The following is a 20941-nucleotide window of genomic DNA, read 5'->3' as shown; positions in this document are numbered from 1 at the left end:
TAGATCCCTCTTACCCGGAGGTGTGCGCTTTTTGGTGGTCCTCCATCATGACATCCTTGTACAGATCCCTCTTACTCGGAGGTATGCGGTCCCGGTGGTCCTCCATCATGACGTCCTTGTACAGATCCCTCTTACCCGGTGGTGTGCGGTTCCGGTGGTCCTCCATCATGACGTCCTTGTACAGGTCCCTCTTACCCGGTGATGTGCGGTCCTGGTGATCCTCCATCATGACGTCCTTGTACAGATCCTTCTTACCCGGTGATGTGCGGTTCCAGTGGTCCTCCATCATGACGTTCTTGTACAGATCCCTCTTACCCGATGGTGTGCGGTTCCGGTTGTCCTCCATGACGTCCTTGTAGAGATCCCTCTTAACGGGTGGTGTGAGGCGCCGGTGGTCCTCCATCATGACGTCCTTGTACAGATCCTTCTTACCCGGTGATGTGCTGTTCCTGTGGTCCTCCATCATGACGTCCTTGTACAGGTCCCTCTTACCCGATGGTGTGCGGTTCCGGTGGTCCTCCATCATGGCCTCCTTGTACAGATCCCTCTTACCCGGAGGTGTGCGGTCCCGGTGGTCCTCCATCATGACCTCCTTGTACAGATCCCTCTTACCCGGTGGTGTGTGGTTCTGGTGGTCCTCCATCATGACGTCCTTGTACAGTTCCCTCTTACCCGATGTGCGGTTCCGGTGGTCCTCCATCATGACCTCCTTGTAGAGATCCCTCTTACCCGATGATGTGAGGGGCCGGTGATCCTCCATCATGACCTCCTTGTACAGATCCCTCTTACCCGGAGGTGTGTGGTTCCGGTGGTCCTCCATCATGACCTCCTTGTAGAGATCCTTGTGTTCTTCTATATACTCCCACTCCTCCATGGAGAAATAGACGGCGACATCCTGACATCTTATAGGAACCTGACACACAATGATACAGTCATCACCCAGACACATTATACCGTGTTATTATATAATGTCCCAGCATTCCCGGCAGTGTCACCTCTCCAGTCAGCAGCTCAATGATCTTGTGGGTGAGGTCCAGGATCTTTTGGTTGTTCCTCTCATGGATCAGTGAGTGAGGTGGAGGCTCCGTGGTGGGGCTCTGGGTCCTGCTCCGTCCTTATGGAGACGGCTGCTGGGGGTCACACTCTCTCCAGACGTCGTCTTCTCCTCTATGGTGAAGACCCCGATAACTATGATCTCACCCCTCTCTTCCAGAGACCCTCATGATAATTCCTCAGGTCCCTCACCTGTCCGGTCAGCAGGTACATCATCTCCTGGGTGAGGTTGGATATCCTCTCGGTCATGTCCGTGCTATGAGGAGTTCACACAGAAGATCCAGTTCTGGAGGAACATGAATGGAGATGACATTATGCAGCAGATAGACCTCCGTCCTGGGTCACGTAGTTCAGCTCAGGTAATTGTCTGTACAGGCCACATCAATACTGCAGGACAGGAAGGTTTGTCATGGGATGGACATCTAACTGAATGAGGAGCTCACACAACGCCGGCACGGAGCTATAAGCGTAAAGTGATTGATTCCGGTCTCGTGTCAAACCGAGGAGGAAAAAACTGAAAAAATGACAACGTTCAGGGACGTCCGACCCAAAGGGAACATGAAAAACCCTACAGGATAAGAGCGGACGCTGCAATCCACACAACTGGCGCCAAATCTCGTGCAGTTCTTCTATTTTCACCAGTTGGGATCGTCACGCGCCTAAATTTAGACACAATTCTGAACGTGTGAACAGGACCGCTGCTCCGACCTAGATGTCCGCTCCTCCCTCAAGTGACACGACGCGTTTCAGGTCCTGAGAGTGGGACTATACACCGGTCTACAGCGGGGGTTGTGAACGTTTGGCGTCAATCACTAACGATTATAATTTCACCTGTTCTTGTATAAATCGCCATAAACCGTAGTTTTGACCCGTGCTCGATACCCTCCAGGCATTGTATGGTTGCTCCGGCAACTATCGGCCAGCGCGCAGGAGCGTCTCCATGCCAGTTCGGATGGAGGCTACTATATACAGTATATATATATTTATGGGGTCTCAATATATGTAGCCACGCCCTCTTGTATAAGCCACGCCCACTGCTCAGGTCTCCCTGGTCATTACCTCTAGCAGACACCGGCTCTGAGGAGGAACAGTAGAGGTAAGAATCCCCAAATCACTCCATGGAATGAAGCAGTCTATAATGGCCACAACAAAATGGCCGCCGCAGTTCTGCGCGTTACCTCCGCTATCTAGCAGCTGTTACCAGTCTGCTCATCCCTCTATAATCCAGGACCAGCGAGCGCCTTCTCCAGGTCCCTGCATTTTCTGATAGGTAATATACATGTTATCCATTCCTAGCAGGTGATGTCAGATATTCCGTATATAACGATCCGTATACGTCGCTGCCGCTCCACTGCTGCTCCAGCCGTATTGTTATTTGATAAACATATAGACTACAACTCCCGGTATGCATTGCAGCGCTGGAGCGCCGCGTCCAAAATAGGCCACGGTGATGACGTCAGAGACCTACAGGCAGCTTCTCCATTGGTAGTAAAGACATGGTCATGTGACTATTCGTCCTATCCATAATGGGAGCTAGCCACGCCCCATTGCAGAACTCTTCCCCCTGAATGATCACATGCTCGTGACGTCATCAAGGTCCTGGAGCCGTTGCCCCCATTTCCGGGTTGAGTTCCGGGACTCCCGGTGGAGAGGTGAGTGAGGGCTCGCGGTACGTTATTGTCGTGTTTGTGGCGCTGTTCGGAGCCTGTGGTCTCTCACACTCGTCCCTGGCGCTGTGTGGGGGGCAGGGTGGGTGCATTGCTGTACATTGGGGGTGTATGGGGCAATGTGGAGACATAAAGTGGCGTACATCACCCGTAAGCGCCAGCAGTAAACCGTACACCATGCGCTGCGCCAGTTATGTACCGGAGGCCTCCGTACGCCGTTCTCTCCCGGACGCCGTAACGTCTTGTTTTATTGTCGGTATCGCGGTATGACGGCTCGCTGTGTGCGGGACGCGTTGTGGTTATTGCGGCGCCGTCTATTATACCATATAATGTACGGGGAAAATAACTCGTGGGGTGAAATGGGCAATAAACCGCGGTTCCTCCATTGTGTTTTGGGTTCACCGTGCGGTAATAACATGGCGTTCCCTCGTTCTGCGGTCTCCGGTGACGGACGATCTCTCGCTCTCTTTTATGTTTTGCTTCTTTTACGAAGAAAAAAAATGAATTGTTAAAAACCAAATGAGTTTTGTGTCCGTTTTCTCTCCGGAACGTTCTTCTCTTTCTGAGCGTTCGTGTTTTCCGGATGAGCTGCGCTTCTTATTGGCGCCGTTTTGGGCCACATGAGGCTCTTTTTTTTTTTTAACTTCTTAGTTTTTTTTATTAAATTTGTTTTGTGGGACAGGAATTGTGCCCGTTTTCCTTGTTGCGACGTTGGCCGTGCGGTTTTCTGACCCCGTTAGTTCAGAGTCTTCCGGGCGCGCTGACACCAGCGCTGGTTCATCTTCTACTTCTGAGGAAAATGTCTTTTTCTTTGAATATTCCTGGGTGAATCTCCGGCCGTTTCTCGCTCGCGCTGCCATATTAATCAGAAATAATCGACCCTATAAATAGCCAGAGATCTATAAATCTAACCTGTGACTACCGACCATGCGGTGTTGTGGACGTTACTGGATAGAGAGACTGACCGCAGACCAAATACATTCCAGACCGCAGCCGGTTGTACTCCGATAGACCCCGATATCCCATCCACATCATAGACTAGTAGAGGCCGAGGGGGGTATCAATATCTGGAAACAGCAGAAGAGAAAGCCGTGCGGGCTCCGCCACAAAGACCCGGACACGCGTTTCGCTGTGAGTGCTTCCTCAGGGGTCTGTGCTCAGTCCACGACATGTCCGGTCCTTATGTAGTGCAGTGATAGGTGTATCCAGGTGTACAGCGTCGCCATGATGGAGCGCACATCCGGATCCCTGACGGGAGTTCTGGACATGCGCAGTGCGTGAGGGGGCCGTGCATCGCCGCCAGCGACAAAAACCGGCGGGCACGGCTGGAGACGGGTCTAATAGAGATGGCAGTATCAGATGTTCTAGTGCGGACAGAGCTGTTTTGTCCACCATTCGTAGTAATCATGAGAATAGAAAGAAGGTGGAGTAGAAACAAGTGTGACGTAATATTAGAAAATCTATAAACACGTGAAAGAATAAATGAACATCTATCAAACGCATAAACATGACATCGCGACACAAAGCAGTGGACAAACCAAATCTAAATGTGGGGTTAAAAATAACCCGTACAAAGTGCATTATCCCAAAGAGAATGTATAGAATAAAAAATATAGGGAGAGGGTGTGATAGGAGTGTGATAGGGGTGTGATAGGAGAGTGATAGGGGTGTGATAGGAGAGTGATAGGAGAGTGATAGGAGTGTGATAGGAGTGTGATAGGAGAGTGATAGGAGAGTGATAGGAGAGTGATAGGAGAGTGATAGGGGAGTGATAGGAGAGTGATAGGAGAGTGATAGGAGAGTGATAGGAGAGTGATAGGAGAGTGATAGGGGAGTGATAGGGGTGTGATAGGGGTGTGATAGGAGAGTGATAGGAGAGTGATAGGAGAGTGATAGGAGAGTGATAGGGGTGTGATAGGAGTGTGATATGGGTGTGATAGGAGAGTGATAGGAGAGTGATAGGGGTGTGATAGGAGAGTGATAGGAGAGTGATAGGAGAGTGATAGGAGAGTGATAGGAGAGTGATAGGAGAGTGATAGGAGAGTGATAGGAGAGTGATAGGAGAGTGATAGGGGAGTGATAGGGGTGTGATAGGGGTGTGATAGGAGAGTGATAGGAGAGTGATAGGAGAGTGATAGGAGAGTGATAGGGGTGTGATAGGAGTGTGATATGGGTGTGATAGGAGAGTGATAGGGGTGTGATAGGAGAGTGATAGGAGAGTGATAGGAGAGTGATAGGGGTGTGATAGGAGAGTGATAGGAGAGTGATAGGGGTGTGATAGGAGAGTGATAGGGGTGTGATAGGAGTGTGATAGGAGAGTGATAGGGGTGTGATAGTGGAGTGATAGGGGAGTGATAGGAGTGTGATAGGAGTGTGATAGGGGTGTGATAGGAGAGTGATAGGGGAGTGATAGGAGAGTGATAGGAGAGTGATAGGGGTGTGATAGGAGAGTGATAGGGGTGTGATAGGAGAGTGATAGGGGTGTGATAGTGGAGTGATAGGGGAGTGATAGGAGTGTGATAGGAGTGTGATAGGAGTGTGATAGGAGTGTGATAGGAGAGTGATAGGGGTGTGATAGGAGAGTGATAGGGGTGTGATAGGGGTGTGATAGGAGAGTGATAGGAGAGTGATAGGGGTGTGATAGGAGAGTGATAGGGGTGTGATAGGGGTGTGATAGGAGAGTGATAGGAGAGTGATAGGAGAGTGATAGGGGTGTGATAGGAGAGTGATAGGGGTGTGATAGGGGTGTGATAGGGGAGTGATAGGGGTGTGATAGGAGAGTGATAGGGGTGTGATAGGGGTGTGATAGGGGTGTGATAGGGGTGTGATATGAGTGTGATAGGAGAGTGATAGGGGTGTGATAGGAGAGTGATAGGGGTGTGATAGGAGTGTGATAGGGGTGTGATAGGGGTGTGATAGGAGAGTGATAGGAGTGTGATAGGAGTGTGATAGGAGTGTGATAGGAGTGTGATAGGAGAGTGATAGGGGTGTGATATGAGTGTGATAGGAGAGTGATAGGGGTGTGATAGGAGAGTGATAGGGGTGTGATAGGAGTGTGATAGGGGTGTGATAGGGGTGTGATAGGAGAGTGATAGGAGTGTGATAGGGGTGTGATAGGAGAGTGATAGGAGAGTGATAGGAGAGTGATAGGAGAGTGATAGGGGAGTGATAGGAGAGTGATAGGGGTGTGATAGGAGTGTGATAGGAGTGTGATAGGGGAGTGATAGGAGAGTGATAGGGGAGTGATAGGAGAGTGATAGGAGAGTGATAGGAGAGTGATAGGAGAGTGATAGGGGAGTGATAGGAGAGTGATAGGAGAGTGATAGGAGAGTGATAGGGGTGTGATAGGAGAGTGATAGGGGTGTGATAGGAGTGTGATAGGGGTGTGATAGGGGTGTGATAGGAGAGTGATAGGAGAGTGATAGGAGTGTGATAGGAGTGTGATAGGAGAGTGATAGGAGAGTGATAGGGGTGTGATAGGGGTGTGATAGGAGAGTGATAGGGGAGTGATAGGGGAGTGATAGGGGAGTGATAGGAGTGTGATAGGAGTGTGATAGGAGAGTGATAGGAGAGTGATAGGGGTGTGATAGGGGAGTGATAGGAGAGTGATAGGGGTGTGATAGGAGTGTGATAGGGGTGTGATAGGAGAGTGATAGGAGAGTGATAGGAGAGTGATAGGGGTGTGATAGGAGAGTGATAGGGGTGTGATAGGAGTGTGATAGGGGTGTGATAGGAGAGTGATAGGGGTGTGATAGGAGAGTGATAGGAGAGTGATAGGAGAGTGATAGGAGAGTGATAGGGGAGTGATAGGGGTGTGATAGGGGTGTGATAGGAGAGTGATAGGAGAGTGATAGGAGAGTGATAGGGGTGTGATAGGAGAGTGATAGGGGTGTGATAGGAGTGTGATAGGGGTGTGATAGGAGAGTGATAGGGGTGTGATAGGAGAGTGATAGGAGAGTGATAGGGGTGTGATAGGAGAGTGATAGGGGTGTGATAGGAGTGTGATAGGGGTGTGATAGGAGAGTGATAGGGGTGTGATAGGAGAGTGATAGGAGAGTGATAGGAGAGTGATAGGAGAGTGATAGGGGAGTGATAGGGGTGTGATAGGGGTGTGATAGGAGAGTGATAGGGGTGTGATAGGAGAGTGATAGGGGTGTGATAGGGGTGTGATAGGGGTGTGATAGGAGAGTGATAGGGGTGTGATAGGAGAGTGATATGGGTGTGATAGGAGAGTGATAGGGGTGTGATAGGAGAGTGATAGGAGAGTGATAGGGGTGTGATAGGGGTGTGATAGGAGAGTGATAGGGGTGTGATAGTGGAGTGATAGGGGAGTGATAGGGGAGTGATAGGGGTGTGATAGGGGTGTGATAGGAGAGTGATAGGGGTGTGATAGGGGAGTGATAGGGGAGTGATAGGGGTGTGATAGGAGAGTGATAGGAGAGTGATAGGGGAGTGATAGGGGTGTGATAGGAGTGTGATAGGAGTGTGATAGGAGTGTGATAGGAGAGTGATAGGGGAGTGATAGGGGAGTGATAGGGGAGTGATAGGGGAGTGATAGGAGAGTGATAGGAGAGTGATAGGGGTGTGATAGGAGAGTGATAGGAGAGTGATAGGGGTGTGATAGGGGTGTGATAGGGGTGTGATAGGAGAGTGATAGGGGTGTGATAGGGGAGTGATAGGAGTGTGATAGGGGTGTGATAGGAGTGTGATAGGGGTGTGATAGGAGAGTGATAGGGGTGTGATAGGGGTGTGATAGGGGTGTGATAGGGGTGTGATAGGAGAGTGATAGGGGTGTGATAGGAGAGTGATATGGGTGTGATAGGAGAGTGATAGGGGTGTGATAGGAGAGTGATAGGAGAGTGATAGGGGTGTGATAGGGGTGTGATAGGAGAGTGATAGGGGTGTGATAGTGGAGTGATAGGGGAGTGATAGGGGAGTGATAGGGGTGTGATAGGGGTGTGATAGGAGAGTGATAGGGGTGTGATAGGGGAGTGATAGGGGAGTGATAGGGGTGTGATAGGAGAGTGATAGGAGAGTGATAGGGGAGTGATAGGGGTGTGATAGGAGTGTGATAGGAGTGTGATAGGAGAGTGATAGGGGAGTGATAGGGGAGTGATAGGGGAGTGATAGGGGAGTGATAGGAGAGTGATAGGAGAGTGATAGGGGTGTGATAGGAGAGTGATAGGAGAGTGATAGGGGTGTGATAGGGGTGTGATAGGGGTGTGATAGGGGTGTGATAGGAGAGTGATAGGAGAGTGATAGGGGAGTGATAGGGGTGTGATAGGGGTGTGATAGGAGAGTGATAGGGGTGTGATAGGGGTGTGATAGGGGAGTGATAGGAGAGTGATAGGGGAGTGATAGGGGAGTGATAGGAGAGTGATAGGGGTGTGATAGGGGTGTGATAGGGGTGTGATAGGAGAGTGATAGGAGAGTGATAGGGGTGTGATAGGGGTGTGATAGGGGTGTGATAGGAGAGTGATAGGAGCTTAGTTCAGTTATTTCTGTCCCCCTTTTCATAATATTCAGAGAATCTCTAGTGACTGGTATAGTGCCAAGGGACTGGCGCAGGGCAAATGTGGTGCCTATTTTCAAAAAGGGCTCTAGGTCTTCCCCGGGTAATTATAGACCAGTAAGCTTAACATCCATCGTGGGGAAAATGTTTGAGGGGCTATTGAGGGACTATATACAGGATTATGTGACAATAAATAGCATTATAAGTGACAGCCAGCACGGTTTTACAAAGGACAGAAGCTGTCAAACTAACCTAATCTGTTTTTATGAAGAGGTGAGCAGAAGTCTAGACAGAGGGGCCGCTGTGGATTTAGTGTTTTTAGACTTTGCAAAGGCATTTGACACTGTCCCCCATAGACGCCTAATGGGTAAATTAAGGACTATAGGTTTAGAAAATATAGTTTGTAATTGGATTGAGAATTGGCTCAAGGACCGTATCCAGAGAGTTGTGGTCAATGATTCCTACTCTGAATGGTCCCCGGTTATAAGTGGTGTACCCCAGGGTTCAGTGCTGGGACCACTATTATTCAACTTATTTATTAATGATATAGAGGATGGGATTAATAGCACTATTTCTATTTTTGCAGATGACACCAAGCTATGTAATATAGTTCAGACTATGGAAGATGTTCATGAATTACAGGCAGATTTAAACAAACTAAGTGTTTGGGCGTCCACTTGGCAAATGAAGTTTAATGTAGATAAATGTAAAGTTATGCATCTTGGTACCAACAACCTGCATGCATCATATGTCCTAGGGGGCGCTACACTGGCGGATTCACTTGTTGAGAAGGATCTGGGTGTAATAATCTGCAGCATCATATGTCCTAGGGGGCGCTACACTGGCGGATTCACTTGTTGAGAAGGATCTGGGTGTACTTGTAAATCATAAACTCAATAACAGCATGCAGTGTCAATCAGCTGCTTCAAAGGCCAGCAGGATATTGTCGTGTATTAAAAGAGGCATGGACTCGCGGGACAGGGATGTAATAATGCCACTTTACAAAGCATTAGTGAGGCCTCATCTAGAATATGCAGTTCAGTTCTGGGCTCCAGTTCATAGAAAGGATGCCCTGGAGTTGGAAAAAATACAAAGAAGAGCAACGAAGCTAATAAGGGGCATGGAGAATTTAAGTTATGAGGAAAGATTGAAAGAATTAAACCTATTTAGCCTTGAAAAAAGAAGACTAAGGGGGGACATGATTAACTTATATAAATATATTAATGGCACATACAAAAAATATGGTGAAATCCCGTTCCTTGTAAAACCCCCTCAAAAAACAAGGGGGCACTCCCTCCGTCTGGAGAAAAAAAGGTTCAAGCTGCAGAGGCGACAAGGCTTCTTTACAGTGAGAACTGTGAATTTATGGAATAGCCTACCGCAGGAGCTGGTCACAGCAGGGACAGTAGACACCGCAGGAGCCGTCACAGCAGGGACAGGAGACACCGCAGGAGCCGTCACAGAAGGGACAGGAGACACCGCAGGAGCCGTCACAGCAGGGACAGTAGACACCGCAGGAGCTGGTCACAGCAGGGACAGTAGATGGCTTTAAAAAAGGGTTAGATAATTTCCTAGAACAAAAAAAATATTAGCTCCTATGTGTAGAAATTTTTCCTTCCCTTTTCCCTTCCCTTGGTTGAACTTGATGAACATGTGTCTTTTTTCAGCCGTACTAACTATGTAACTATGTAAGTGATAGGGGTGTGATAGGAGTGTGATAGGGGTGTGATAGGAGAGTGATATGGGTGTGATAGGAGAGTGATATGGGTGTGATAGGAGAGTGATAGGGGTGTGATAAGAGAGTGATAGGGGAGTGATAGGGGTGTGATAGGAGTGTGATAGGAGAGTGATAGGAGAGTGATAGGGGAGTGATAGGGGAGTGATAGGGGAGTGATAGGAGAGTGATAGGGGAGTGATAGGGGTGTGATAGGAGAGTGATAGGGGTGTGATAGGAGAGTGATAGGAGAGTGATAGGAGAGTGATAGGGGTGTGATAGGAGAGTGATAGGGGTGTGATAGGAGAGTGATAGGAGAGTGATAGGGGAGTGATAGGGGTGTGATAGGGGTGTGATAGGGGAGTGATAGGGGTGTGATAGGAGATTGATAGGGGTGTGATAGGAGAGTGATATGGGTGTGATAGGAGAGTGATAGGGGTGTGATAGGAGAGTGATAGGAGAGTGATAGGAGAGTGATAGGGGAGTGATAGGGGAGTGATAGGAGAGTGATAGGAGAGTGATAGGAGAGTGATAGGGGTGTGATAGGGGAGTGATAGGAGAGTGATAGGAGAGTGATAGGGGTGTGATAGGGGTGTGATAGGAGAGTGATAGGAGAGTGATAGGAGAGTGATAGGAGAGTGATAGGAGAGTGATAGGGGTGTGATAGGAGAGTGATATGGGTGTGATAGGAGAGTGATAGGGGTGTGATAAGAGAGTGATAGGGGTGTGATAGGAGAGTGATAGGAGAGTGATAGGGGTGTGATAGGAGAGTGATAGGGGAGTGATAGGGGTGTGATAGGAGAGTGATAGGGGTGTGATAGGAGTGTGATAGGGGTGTGATAGGGGTGTGATAGGGGTGTGATAGGGGTGTGATAGGAGTGTGATAGGGGTGTGATAGGAGAGTGATATGGGTGTGATAGGAGAGTGATAGGGGTGTGATAGGAGAGTGATAGGGGTGTGATAGGAGAGTGATAGGGGTGTGATAGGGGTGTGATAGGGGTGTGATAGGGGTGTGATAAGAGAGTGATAGGGGTGTGATAGGAGAGTGATAGGGGAGTGATAGGAGTGTGATAGGAGAGTGATAGGGGTGTGATAGGAGAGTGATAGGGGTGTGATAGGAGTGTGATAGGAGTGTGATAGGGGTGTGATAGGAGAGTGATATGGGTGTGATAGGAGAGTGATAGGGGTGTGATAGGGGTGTGATAGGAGTGTGATAGGGGTGTGATAGGAGAGTGATATGGGTGTGATAGGAGAGTGATATGGGTGTGATAGGAGAGTGATAGGGGTGTGATAGGAGTGTGATAGGAGTGTGATAGGAGAGTGATAGGAGAGTGATAGGAGAGTGATAGGGGAGTGATAGGAGTGTGATAGGAGAGTGATAGGGGTGTGATAGGAGAGTGATAGGGGTGTGATAGGAGAGTGATAGGAGAGTGATAGGAGAGTGATAGGGGAGTGATAGGAGAGTGATAGGGGAGTGATAGGGGTGTGATAGGAGAGTGATAGGGGTGTGATAGGAGAGTGATAGGGGTGTGATAGGAGAGTGATAGGGGAGTGATAGGGGAGTGATAGGAGAGTGATAGGGGAGTGATAGGAGTGTGATAGGAGAGTGATAGGGGAGTGATAGGAGTGTGATAGGAGTGTGATAGGAGTGTGATAGGAGTGTGATAGGGGTGTGATAGGAGTGTGATAGGAGTGTGATAGGGGTGTGATAGGAGTGTGATAGGAGTGTGATAGGGGTGTGATAGGAGAGTGATAGGGGTGTGATAGGGGTGTGATAGGGGTGTGATAGGGGTGTGATAGGAGTGTGATAGGGGTGTGATAGGAGAGTAATAGGGGTGTGGTAGGGGTGTGACATATTTTCTAAAATAAACAACTTAAAAGTACGATATTAAATAAACAAAAGAAGCCCCCGCACCGTCAAGTAAATAATGGCATAGCAAGGAGATCGGCAGATTTTCACTCCCACGTTCTATCGCTTTACAGAATATGCAAATGACTTGGATCCAATCTCCACTATTGAGGCGATCGGACATGAGGAAAGACTAGACGAAGACCTAAACATGACATTCCAATACAAATAGTACAACAAGCCAGAAAGTGGATCATAAAAAGGGAGCAAAACTCCATGTGTCATGAAGTCCATCCGTTTCATTGATCCCAACAGGACAATCCACGTGCACTCTTTCTGTGCCAAAACCCTCTTCCCATTGCCGCCCCTGATGCCACAATGTATTTTTATCAATCCCCCGTACCGATAAAGTTCTCTCTTCCGGACGCGGCGATACCAGTGGTGTTTAATTATCTACTTATTAGCAAAATGTTTTTTTATTTTAATATATATATTTGCGTGAATCTCCATGCGGGACGTGAACCGCCCATTTCTTGCTCATGCTACGATATTAATGTTTGATTTTTTGACGGCTGAATAGGAGTACAAAGATGGCGGACCTGAGGGCCTTCATCAGGCTAACAATGACCACCATCTGCACCCCCGGGCACTGGGGAGTGATGGGCTATTGGAGGGGGCTGCGCTCTTGGATGCTGTGATCACTATTGACCACGGATCTGAGTGGAGTTCTCTTCGATCCCCGCCATTGGTGAGGTGTATGTGACCCCTCTCTGTACCCCCCTTGGCGGCTGTAACGTACAGTGCCGGATCGTGTCGTCTCACCAGCCACTTACAGAAGGGCTCTCCATTCTGGCTCATGAAGGGGGGGGGTGCCCTCTGACGCCCGTCCGCCCTTTGACGCCTGCCCTCTGCCGCTCGCCCCCGCCCTTTGACGCCTGCCCTCTGCCGCTCGCCCGCCCTTTGACGCCTGCCCTCTGCCGCTCGCCCGCCCTTTGACGCCTGCCCTCTGCCGCTCGCCCACCCTCTGCCGCTCGCCTGCCGCTCGCCCGCCCTCTGCTGCTCGCCCACTCTCTGCCGCTCGCCCGCCCTCTGCTGCTCGCCTGCCGCTCGCCCGCCCTCTGCCGCTCGCTTTCCCTCTGCCGCTCGCCTGCCCTCTGACGCCCCGCCCACCCTCTGACGCCCGCCCACCCTCTGACGCCCGCCCACCCTCTGACGCCCGCCCACCCTCTGACGCCCGCCCTCCCTCTGACGCCCGCCCTCCCTCTGACGTCCGCCCACCCTCTGACGCCCGCCCTCCCTCTGCCGCTCGCCTACCCTTTGCCGCCGGTTCAAGTTATAACGTCTTACGTTGCGAGAAGACGGCGCTCGGCAGCCCCATAGGAATGAATGGAATGAGTGGCCGATCATGCCCAGTACCGCTCCATTCATATCGGGCTCACAGGATCGATAAGCTCGTGTTCGGTGGGGGTCCCAGCGGTCAGGCCCCACTGATTAGATATTAATCACCTGTCATGTGGACAGGTCATAAATATTGATTATGTCCCCTGTTTTGCTGGAGGGCGGGGCCTTGGCGCTGGAGGGCGGGGCCTTGGCGCTGGAGGGCGGGGTCCTTCAGAGGGTGAGTGGATTATTTTACACCTTCTCCTGACCTGCTGCCGATAAATCTCTTGGATAACCATTTTAACCCCTGAAGGTCTGGGCCATTTTTTGATCGTTTTTCACTTCCCGCTTTCCATGAGCGACAACCTTTCCGTCTATAGAGCGGTGCGGGGGATTAGGCCACATGCACACGACGGTATTTTTTATCATTCTGTAAATACGGATCCGTAAATCATCCGCATATACAGAACGGTGTCCGTAGTTCATCCGTATTTACAGATCCACAAAAAAAACGGGGAGGAATCTTGGGTAATCCCCTGGCGTCGCCTAGCAACGCTTCTGTAACTACAGGTGCACATTCGCAGCCGTCCGTAATTACGGAAGCGCCATAGACTATAAATGTTGCATCATTTCTACGGCACGGACACTATAAATATTCTGTAAAGCGATAGAACGTGGGAGTGAAAATCTGCCGATGTTGATTCCGACATTTTTGGGTTTCGTTTTTACGTCTTTTACCGCGTCATAAAAGCAACAACGTCTCTCTCTTCTGCGGCTCGTTACCATTACGGGGTTAATTTATATCCATTTTCATTTTACTTCTTTAAAAACACAAAAACTTTTAGTTAAGAAAAAAATATTTTCGTTTCAGCGCGTCCCGAGAGGCAGAACTTTTTCCGTGCATTGGGCGCAGTGAGGGCGCGTTTTTGCGGGACGAGCTGTGGCTTTTATCCGCCCCACTTGTTGGTACATCCGTTTTTTTTGATCGCTTCTTATTTATATTATTTGTGAGACCTGATGTGACCAAAAAACAGCGATTTTGTCGTTTTGAATCGGAGATCGCCGCAGGACTTCATCTTCAGGGGGTCATTGCTGCCCCGACTCCTGGAGCGGACACGTGGAGAGCGGCCGGCCCCCCGGACTCCCCCTCTGCCCGCTCATCCTGAAGGAAGTTTCACATGGGGATTTTTGTTGTTTCCTGGTCTATATTAACCCCTTCCCGCCGCAGCCCTTTTTCAGATTTTCATTTTCGTTTTTTCCTCCCCACCTTCCAAAGGCCATAACACCTTTATTTTTCCGTCGATATTGTCCTATGAGGGCTTGATTTTTGCGGGACGAGTTGTAGTTTTTCGTAGCCCCATTTATTGTACCGCATAATGTACTTGGAAACGGGAAAAAAATTATTTGTGGCGTAGAAAATGAAAAAAACAGCAATTCCGCCATGGTTTTTTGCGCGCCATTTTTACGCAATTCACTGTACAATTAAAACATGTTAATTTTATTCTATGGGTCAATACGATTACGCTGATACCAAATATGTGTCGTTATTTCTATATTTCTATATCGCCAAATTCCGAGAGCCGTAACTTTTTTATTTTTGCGTCGATGAAGTGGTATAAGGGCTTATTTTTTGCGGGATAAGCTGTCGTTTTTACTAATACCATTTTGGGTTACATGCGACGGTTTGATCACTTTTTACTTCATTTTTTGTGGGAGATGCGGTGACCAAAAAATAGAGATTCTGGCGTTTACATTTTTTTTTTTACGGCGTTCACCGTGCGGGTTAAATAATGATATATTGTGATAGTTCAGACTTTTACGGATGCGGCGATACTAATTATGTTTATTTAATTTTTGAACTTTTAATTTATTTTTATTTATTTTTTACACAAAAAAAACAACTTTATTTAACTCATTAAAGCGCGATCCCACTCGTAACCCGGAAGTGTTGGCTGTAACACACAGCCGACACGCTCGCTCTATGGAGCCCGTGAGCCCGCTCCATATTCCCCTACCCGGCGTGCGCCGTATATATACGGCGGATGTCGGGAAGGGGTTAACCCCTTAATGACAAGCCATTTTTTAAAAATTTATCCATCGTTGCATTCTAAGAGCGATAGCTTTTTATTTTTGCGTGGACATCGCAGTATAAGGTCTTGTGTTTTGCGGGACAATTTGTAATTTTTAAAGAGTCTCTGTCACCACATTATAAGTGGCCTATATTGTACATGATGTGATCGGAGCTGTAATGTAGATAACAGTGGTCCTAGTAATAAAGAGGCTGTCACCACATTATAAGTGGCCTATCTTGTTACATGATGTGATCGGAGCTGTAATGTAGATAACAGTGGTCCTAGTAATAAAGAGGCTGTCACCACATTATAAGTGGCCTATCTTGTACATGATGTGATCGGCGCTGTAATGTAGATAACAGTGGTCCTAGTAATAAAGAGGCTGTCACCACATTATAAGTGGCCTATCTTGTTACATGATGTGATCGGAGCTGTAATGTAGATAACAGTGGTCCTAGTAATAAAGAGGCTGTCACCAGATTATAAGTGTCCTCTATCCTACATAATGTGATCATTGCTGTAATGTAGATAACAGTGGTCCTAGTAATAAAGAGGCTGTCACCAGATTATAAGTGTCCGGTCTCCTACATAATGTGATCAGCGCTGTAATGTAGATAACAGTGGTCCTAGTAATAAAGAGGCTCTGTCACCACATTATAAGTGGCCTATATTGTACATAATGTGACTAGCGCTGTAATGTAGATAACAGTGGTCCTAGTAATAAAGAGGCTGTCACCAGATTATAAGTGTCCTCTCTCCTACATAATGTGATCATTGCTGTAATGTAGATAACAGTGGTCCTAGTAATAAAGAGGCTGTCACCAGATTACAAGTGTCCTGTCTCCTACATAATGTGATCAGCGCTGTAATGTAGATAACAGTGGTCCTAGTAATAAAGAGGCTTTCACCAGATTATAAGTGGCCTGTCTCCTACATAATGTGATCAGCGCTGTAATGTAGATAACAGCAGTGGTTTTTATTTTGAAAAACGATCATTTTTGAGCAAGTTATGAGCTAGTTTAGATTTATGCTAATGAGTATCTCAATGAACAACTGGGCGTGTTTTTACTTTTTACCAACTGGGTGTTGTGGAGAGAAGTGTATGAGGCCGACCAATCAGTGACCAATCAGCGTCCTGCACTTCCCAGTGTGATTGTGCAGTGAAAGAAGTAAACACGCCCAGTTACAAACACAAGACACGCCCAGTTACAAACACAAGACACGCCCAGTTACAAACACAAGACACGCCCAGTTACAAACACAAGACACGCCCAGTTACAAACACAAGACACGCCCAGTTACAAACACAAGACACGCCCAGTTACATACACAAGACACGCCCAGTTACCAACACAAGACACGCCCAGATACCAACGCAAGGCACTCCCAGATACCAACGCAAGACACGCCCAGATACCAACGCAAGACACGCCCAGATACCAACGCAAGACACGCCCAGATACCAACGCAAGACACGCCCAGATACCAACGCAAGACACGCCCAGATACCAACGCAAGACACGCCCAGATACCAACGCAAGACACGCCCAGATACCAACGCAAGACACGCCCAGATACCAACGCAAGACACGCCCAGATACCAACGCAAGGCACGCCCAGATACCAACGCAAGGCACGCCCAGATACCAACGCAAGGCACGCCCAGATACCAACGCAAGGCACGCCCAGATACCAACGCAAGGCACGCCCAGATACCAACGCAAGGCACGCCCAGATACCAACGCAAGGCACGCCCAGATACCAACGCAAGGCACGCCCAGATACCAACGCAAGGCACGCCCAGATACCAACGCAAGGCACGCCCAGATACCAACGCAAGGCACGCCCAGATACCAACGCAAGGCACGCCCAGATAGCAAAGCAAGGCACGCCCTGATACCAACGCAAGGCACGCCCAGATACCAACGCAAGGCACGCCCAGATACCAACGCAAGGCACGCCCAGATACCAACGCAAGGCACGCCCAGATACCAACGCAAGGCACGCCCAGATACCAACGCAAGGCACGCCCAGTTACCAACGCAAGGCACGCCCAGTTACCAACGCAAGGCACGCCCAGTTACCAACGCAAGGCACGCCCAGTTACCAACGCAAGGCACGCCCAGTTACCAACGCAAGGCACGCCCAGTTACCAACGCAAGGCACGCCCAGTTACCAACGCAAGGCACGCCCAGTTACCAACGCAAGGCACGCCCAGTTACCAACGCAAGGCACGCCCAGTTACCAACGCCAGGCACGCCCAGTTACCAACGCAAGGCACGCCCAGTTACCAACGCCAGGCACGCCCAGTTACCAACGCCAGGCACGCCCAGTTACCAACGCCAGGCACGCCCAGTTACCAACGCCAGGCACGCCCAGTTACCAACGCCAGGCACGCCCAGTTACCAACGCCAGGCACGCCCAGTTACCAACGCCAGGCACGCCCAGTTACCAACGCCAGGCACGCCCAGTTACCAACGCCAGGCACGCCCAGTTACCAACGCCAGGCACGCCCAGTTACCAACGCCAGGCACGCCCAGTTACCAACGCCAGGCACGCCCAGTTACCAACGCCAGGCACGCCCAGTTACCAACGCCAGGCACGCCCAGTTACCAACGCCAGGCACGCCCAGTTACCAACGCCAGGCACGCCCAGTTACCAACGCCAGGCACGCCCAGTTACCAACGCCAGGCACGCCCAGTTACCAACGCCAGGCACGCCCAGTTACCAACGCCAGGCACGCCCAGTTACCAACGCCAGGCAGGCCCAGTTACCAACGCCAGGCAGGCCCAGTTACCAACGCCAGGCAGGCCCAGTTACCAACGCCAGGCAGGCCCAGTTACCAACGCCAGGCAGGCCCAGTTACCAACGCCAGGCAGGCCCAGTTACCAACGCCAGGCAGGCCCAGTTACCAACGCCAGGCAGGCCCAGTTACCAACGCCAGGCAGGCCCAGTTACCAACGCCAGGCAGGCCCAGTTACCAACGCCAGGCAGGCCCAGTTACCAACGCCAGGCAGGCCCAGTTACCAACGCCAGGCAGGCCCAGTTACCAACGCCAGGCAGGCCCAGTTACCAACGCCAGGCAGGCCCAGTTACCAACGCCAGGCAGGCCCAGTTACCAACGCCAGGCAGGCCCAGTTACCAACGCCAGGCAGGCCCAGTTACCAACGCCAGGCAGGCCCAGTTACCAACGCCAGGCAGGCCCAGTTACCAACGCCAGGCAGGCCCAGTTACCAACGCCAGGCAGGCCCAGTTACCAACGCCAGGCAGGCCCAGTTACCAACGCCAGGCAGGCCCAGTTACCAACGCCAGACAGGCCCAGTTACCAACGCCAGACAGGCCCAGTTACCAACGCCAGACAGGCCCAGTTACCAACGCCAGACAGGCCCAGTTACCAACGCCAGACAGGCCCAGTTACCAACGCCAGACAGGCCCAGTTACCAACGCCAGACAGGCCCAGTTACCAACGCCAGACAGGCCCAGTTACCAACGCCAGACAGGCCCAGTTACCAACGCCAGACAGGCCCAGTTACCAACGCCAGACAGGCCCAGTTACCAACGCCAGACAGGCCCAGTTACCAACGCCAGACAGGCCCAGTTACCAACGCCAGACAGGCCCAGTTACCAACGCCAGACAGGCCCAGTTACCAACGCCAGACAGGCCCAGTTACCAACGCCTGACAGGCCCAGTCACCAACACCAGACAGGCCCAGTCACCAACACCAGACAGGCCCAGTCACCAACACCAGACAGGCCCAGTCACAAACACCAGACACGCCCAGTTGGAAATAAGAGAAAACACGCCCAGTCGTCCATTAGAAAGGCTCATTTGCATAAATATAAAATTGCTCATAACTTGGCCAAAAATGATCGTTTTAAAAAAAAAAACAAACCCCCGTTCCTGTTCTCCACATTGCAGCGCCGATCACAGGCAGTAGGAGATTGGGGTTTGATCATCTTGTGACGGCCTCTTTAATATTACATTTTGGGGTACATAGAATTTATTGGTTGACTTTTATTAACTTTTTTGGTGGGTGATGGGAAAATAAGCCACACATTTTGCCACCCTTTTTTGTGTCTTATGTTTACGCCGTTTACCGTGTGATATAAATAACAATGACTTTACTCAGCGGGTGCTTGTGATTGATCTAGATTTTCCGCTCATACACAGTAAAAACACTTTTTTTTAAAATGATTTGTTTTTGTGTCTCGTGGTGGTTTTATTGTTCCGCCGATGCCGTCGTATGAGCGCGTGTGTTTTGCGGGACGACGTGTAGTCTTTATTGGTACCAGTATGGAATAGTTGCGACGGTTTGATCACTTTTTATCCAAAAAGTTTGAAGACGGGATGAGCAGAAAACAGCAATTCCAGCGTTGTTTTTTATTTCTTTTTTGACAGCGTTCTCCGTGCGGGTGAAATATCGCTTTATAGTCGGGGTCGTTACGGACGTGGCGATACCAAAGATGTGTAATGTTTTAAATGTTTTTTTTTTTTTTTTTTATTATTAAAGAATTTTCTAAGGGAAAAAGTGGGTTTATCATTTTTTTTTTATTTGGGATTTTTATTTATTATAAACTTTATTAAACTTTTTGATGAGTTTATTTTTAGTCCCACTGGGGGACGTCGCTCTGCGATCTTCTGATCGCTCTTATAATACACTGCAATATTTCTGTGGCAGCGTATTATTGCCTGTCAGTGTAAAACTGCCGGGCAGCATGCAAGGCCTAGCAGGCATCCACTACAGGCAGACCTGGGGGCCTTTGCTAAGCTCCCGGCTGCTGTATAAGTCATCGGCAATTGCAACCCCCTCCCTCCAAACGCACTTGGATACGACGCTCGCTATTGAGCGCCGCATCTAAGGGTCTAAACGGGTTAGTGCAGGTGTCCGGTCGTCTTTAGCTGGGCTTATGTCAGAACGCCGTGAAAAGCCGTATTGGCGGTAGTTAAGGGGTTAAAATGTGGCGTTTGATTTTTTTTAAATGTTTTTTTGGGGGCGGGGCACACGGGGCTTTATTACAATTAAAAATTGGAGACAATATCCATTTATTTTGTAGGGTTTTTTTGTGGAAAACGTGTCCAACTATTTTTCGTGCTGTTTTATTCCCGTAACGCATTCTCACGTACATGATGATCGTTATGGGGAAGTATGGAGCGCGCGGGAAGTATGGGGGGGCTCGTCGGCAACCCCATAACGTGATCAGGGGCGCCGGTGGTGGTCATTGCAGCCCATGTAGGACCGCCTTTACTCTGCTATAAATATGACAATATACTGCGACATTAGTATTGCAGTATATTGTTCTAGCGGGCGCTGGTTCAAGTCCTCTAGAGGGACAAATAAAATGTGTAAAAAAAAAAGGAAAAAACGTTCATCTATATATATTAACCCCTTCCCGCACCTTGACGTGCAGTTACGTCTGTACTTTAAAAGTTGACCGCCGCGCAACGGTTAACTGTGTAGTCTGTCTGCCCTAGTGTCCAGGCAGAGTACAAGGGACCAATCGAAGCGGTCCCTTGTTAGAGAGGCTCCCATTGGTTAGTCTGTACAGACTTATCAATTGGAGCTGAGCAGGTTAGCGTCAGATCCGCCCGTTAGCGTCAGATCACCCGTTGGTCAGCGTCAGTCTCACTCAGTTGGCGTCCGTCCGTGTGTGATAGTCATCGTCTTTTTGCAAGTGTAGTTTAGTGTTAGTCAG

General features: G+C 49.5%; 2 protein-coding genes across 4 annotated transcripts in view; one reads left to right on the top strand and one right to left on the bottom strand.

The window, feature by feature from the left end:
* Positions 1–10: 10 nt before the first annotated feature.
* LOC142663530 (uncharacterized) lies at positions 11–1540 on the bottom strand. Its single transcript, XM_075842253.1, has 2 exons — positions 996–1540; positions 11–913 (listed from the first exon to the last, which is right to left on the bottom strand). The coding sequence occupies exon 2, from the start codon at positions 872–874 to the stop codon at positions 11–13; it is 864 nt and encodes a 287-aa protein (XP_075698368.1). The 5' UTR covers positions 875–913; positions 996–1540.
* Positions 1541–2616: 1076 nt separating this feature from the next.
* The window catches only part of LOC142663482 (uncharacterized), a 34000-nt gene continuing 15675 nt past the window's right edge, over positions 2617–20941 (top strand). For all 3 annotated transcript variants that reach the window (XM_075842152.1, XM_075842151.1, XM_075842150.1), the window contains exon 1: positions 2617–2705. The gene's annotated coding sequence lies outside the window, so the exon portion shown is untranslated. The remainder of the gene's footprint in view (positions 2706–20941) is intronic.

The sequence above is a fragment of the Rhinoderma darwinii genome, chromosome 11, assembly GCF_050947455.1.
Source record: "Rhinoderma darwinii isolate aRhiDar2 chromosome 11, aRhiDar2.hap1, whole genome shotgun sequence".
Classification (NCBI taxonomy): domain Eukaryota; kingdom Metazoa; phylum Chordata; class Amphibia; order Anura; family Rhinodermatidae; genus Rhinoderma; species Rhinoderma darwinii.
The sequence above is the reverse complement of the archived record's forward strand: the minus strand, read 5'-3'. Positions and strand labels throughout refer to the sequence as shown.

Bases quoted from the DNA above. Each gene is read 5' to 3' on its own strand.
- LOC142663530 (XM_075842253.1), bottom strand. From the start codon at position 874: ATGGAGGAGTGGGAGTATATAGAAGAACACAAGGATCTCTACAAGGAG.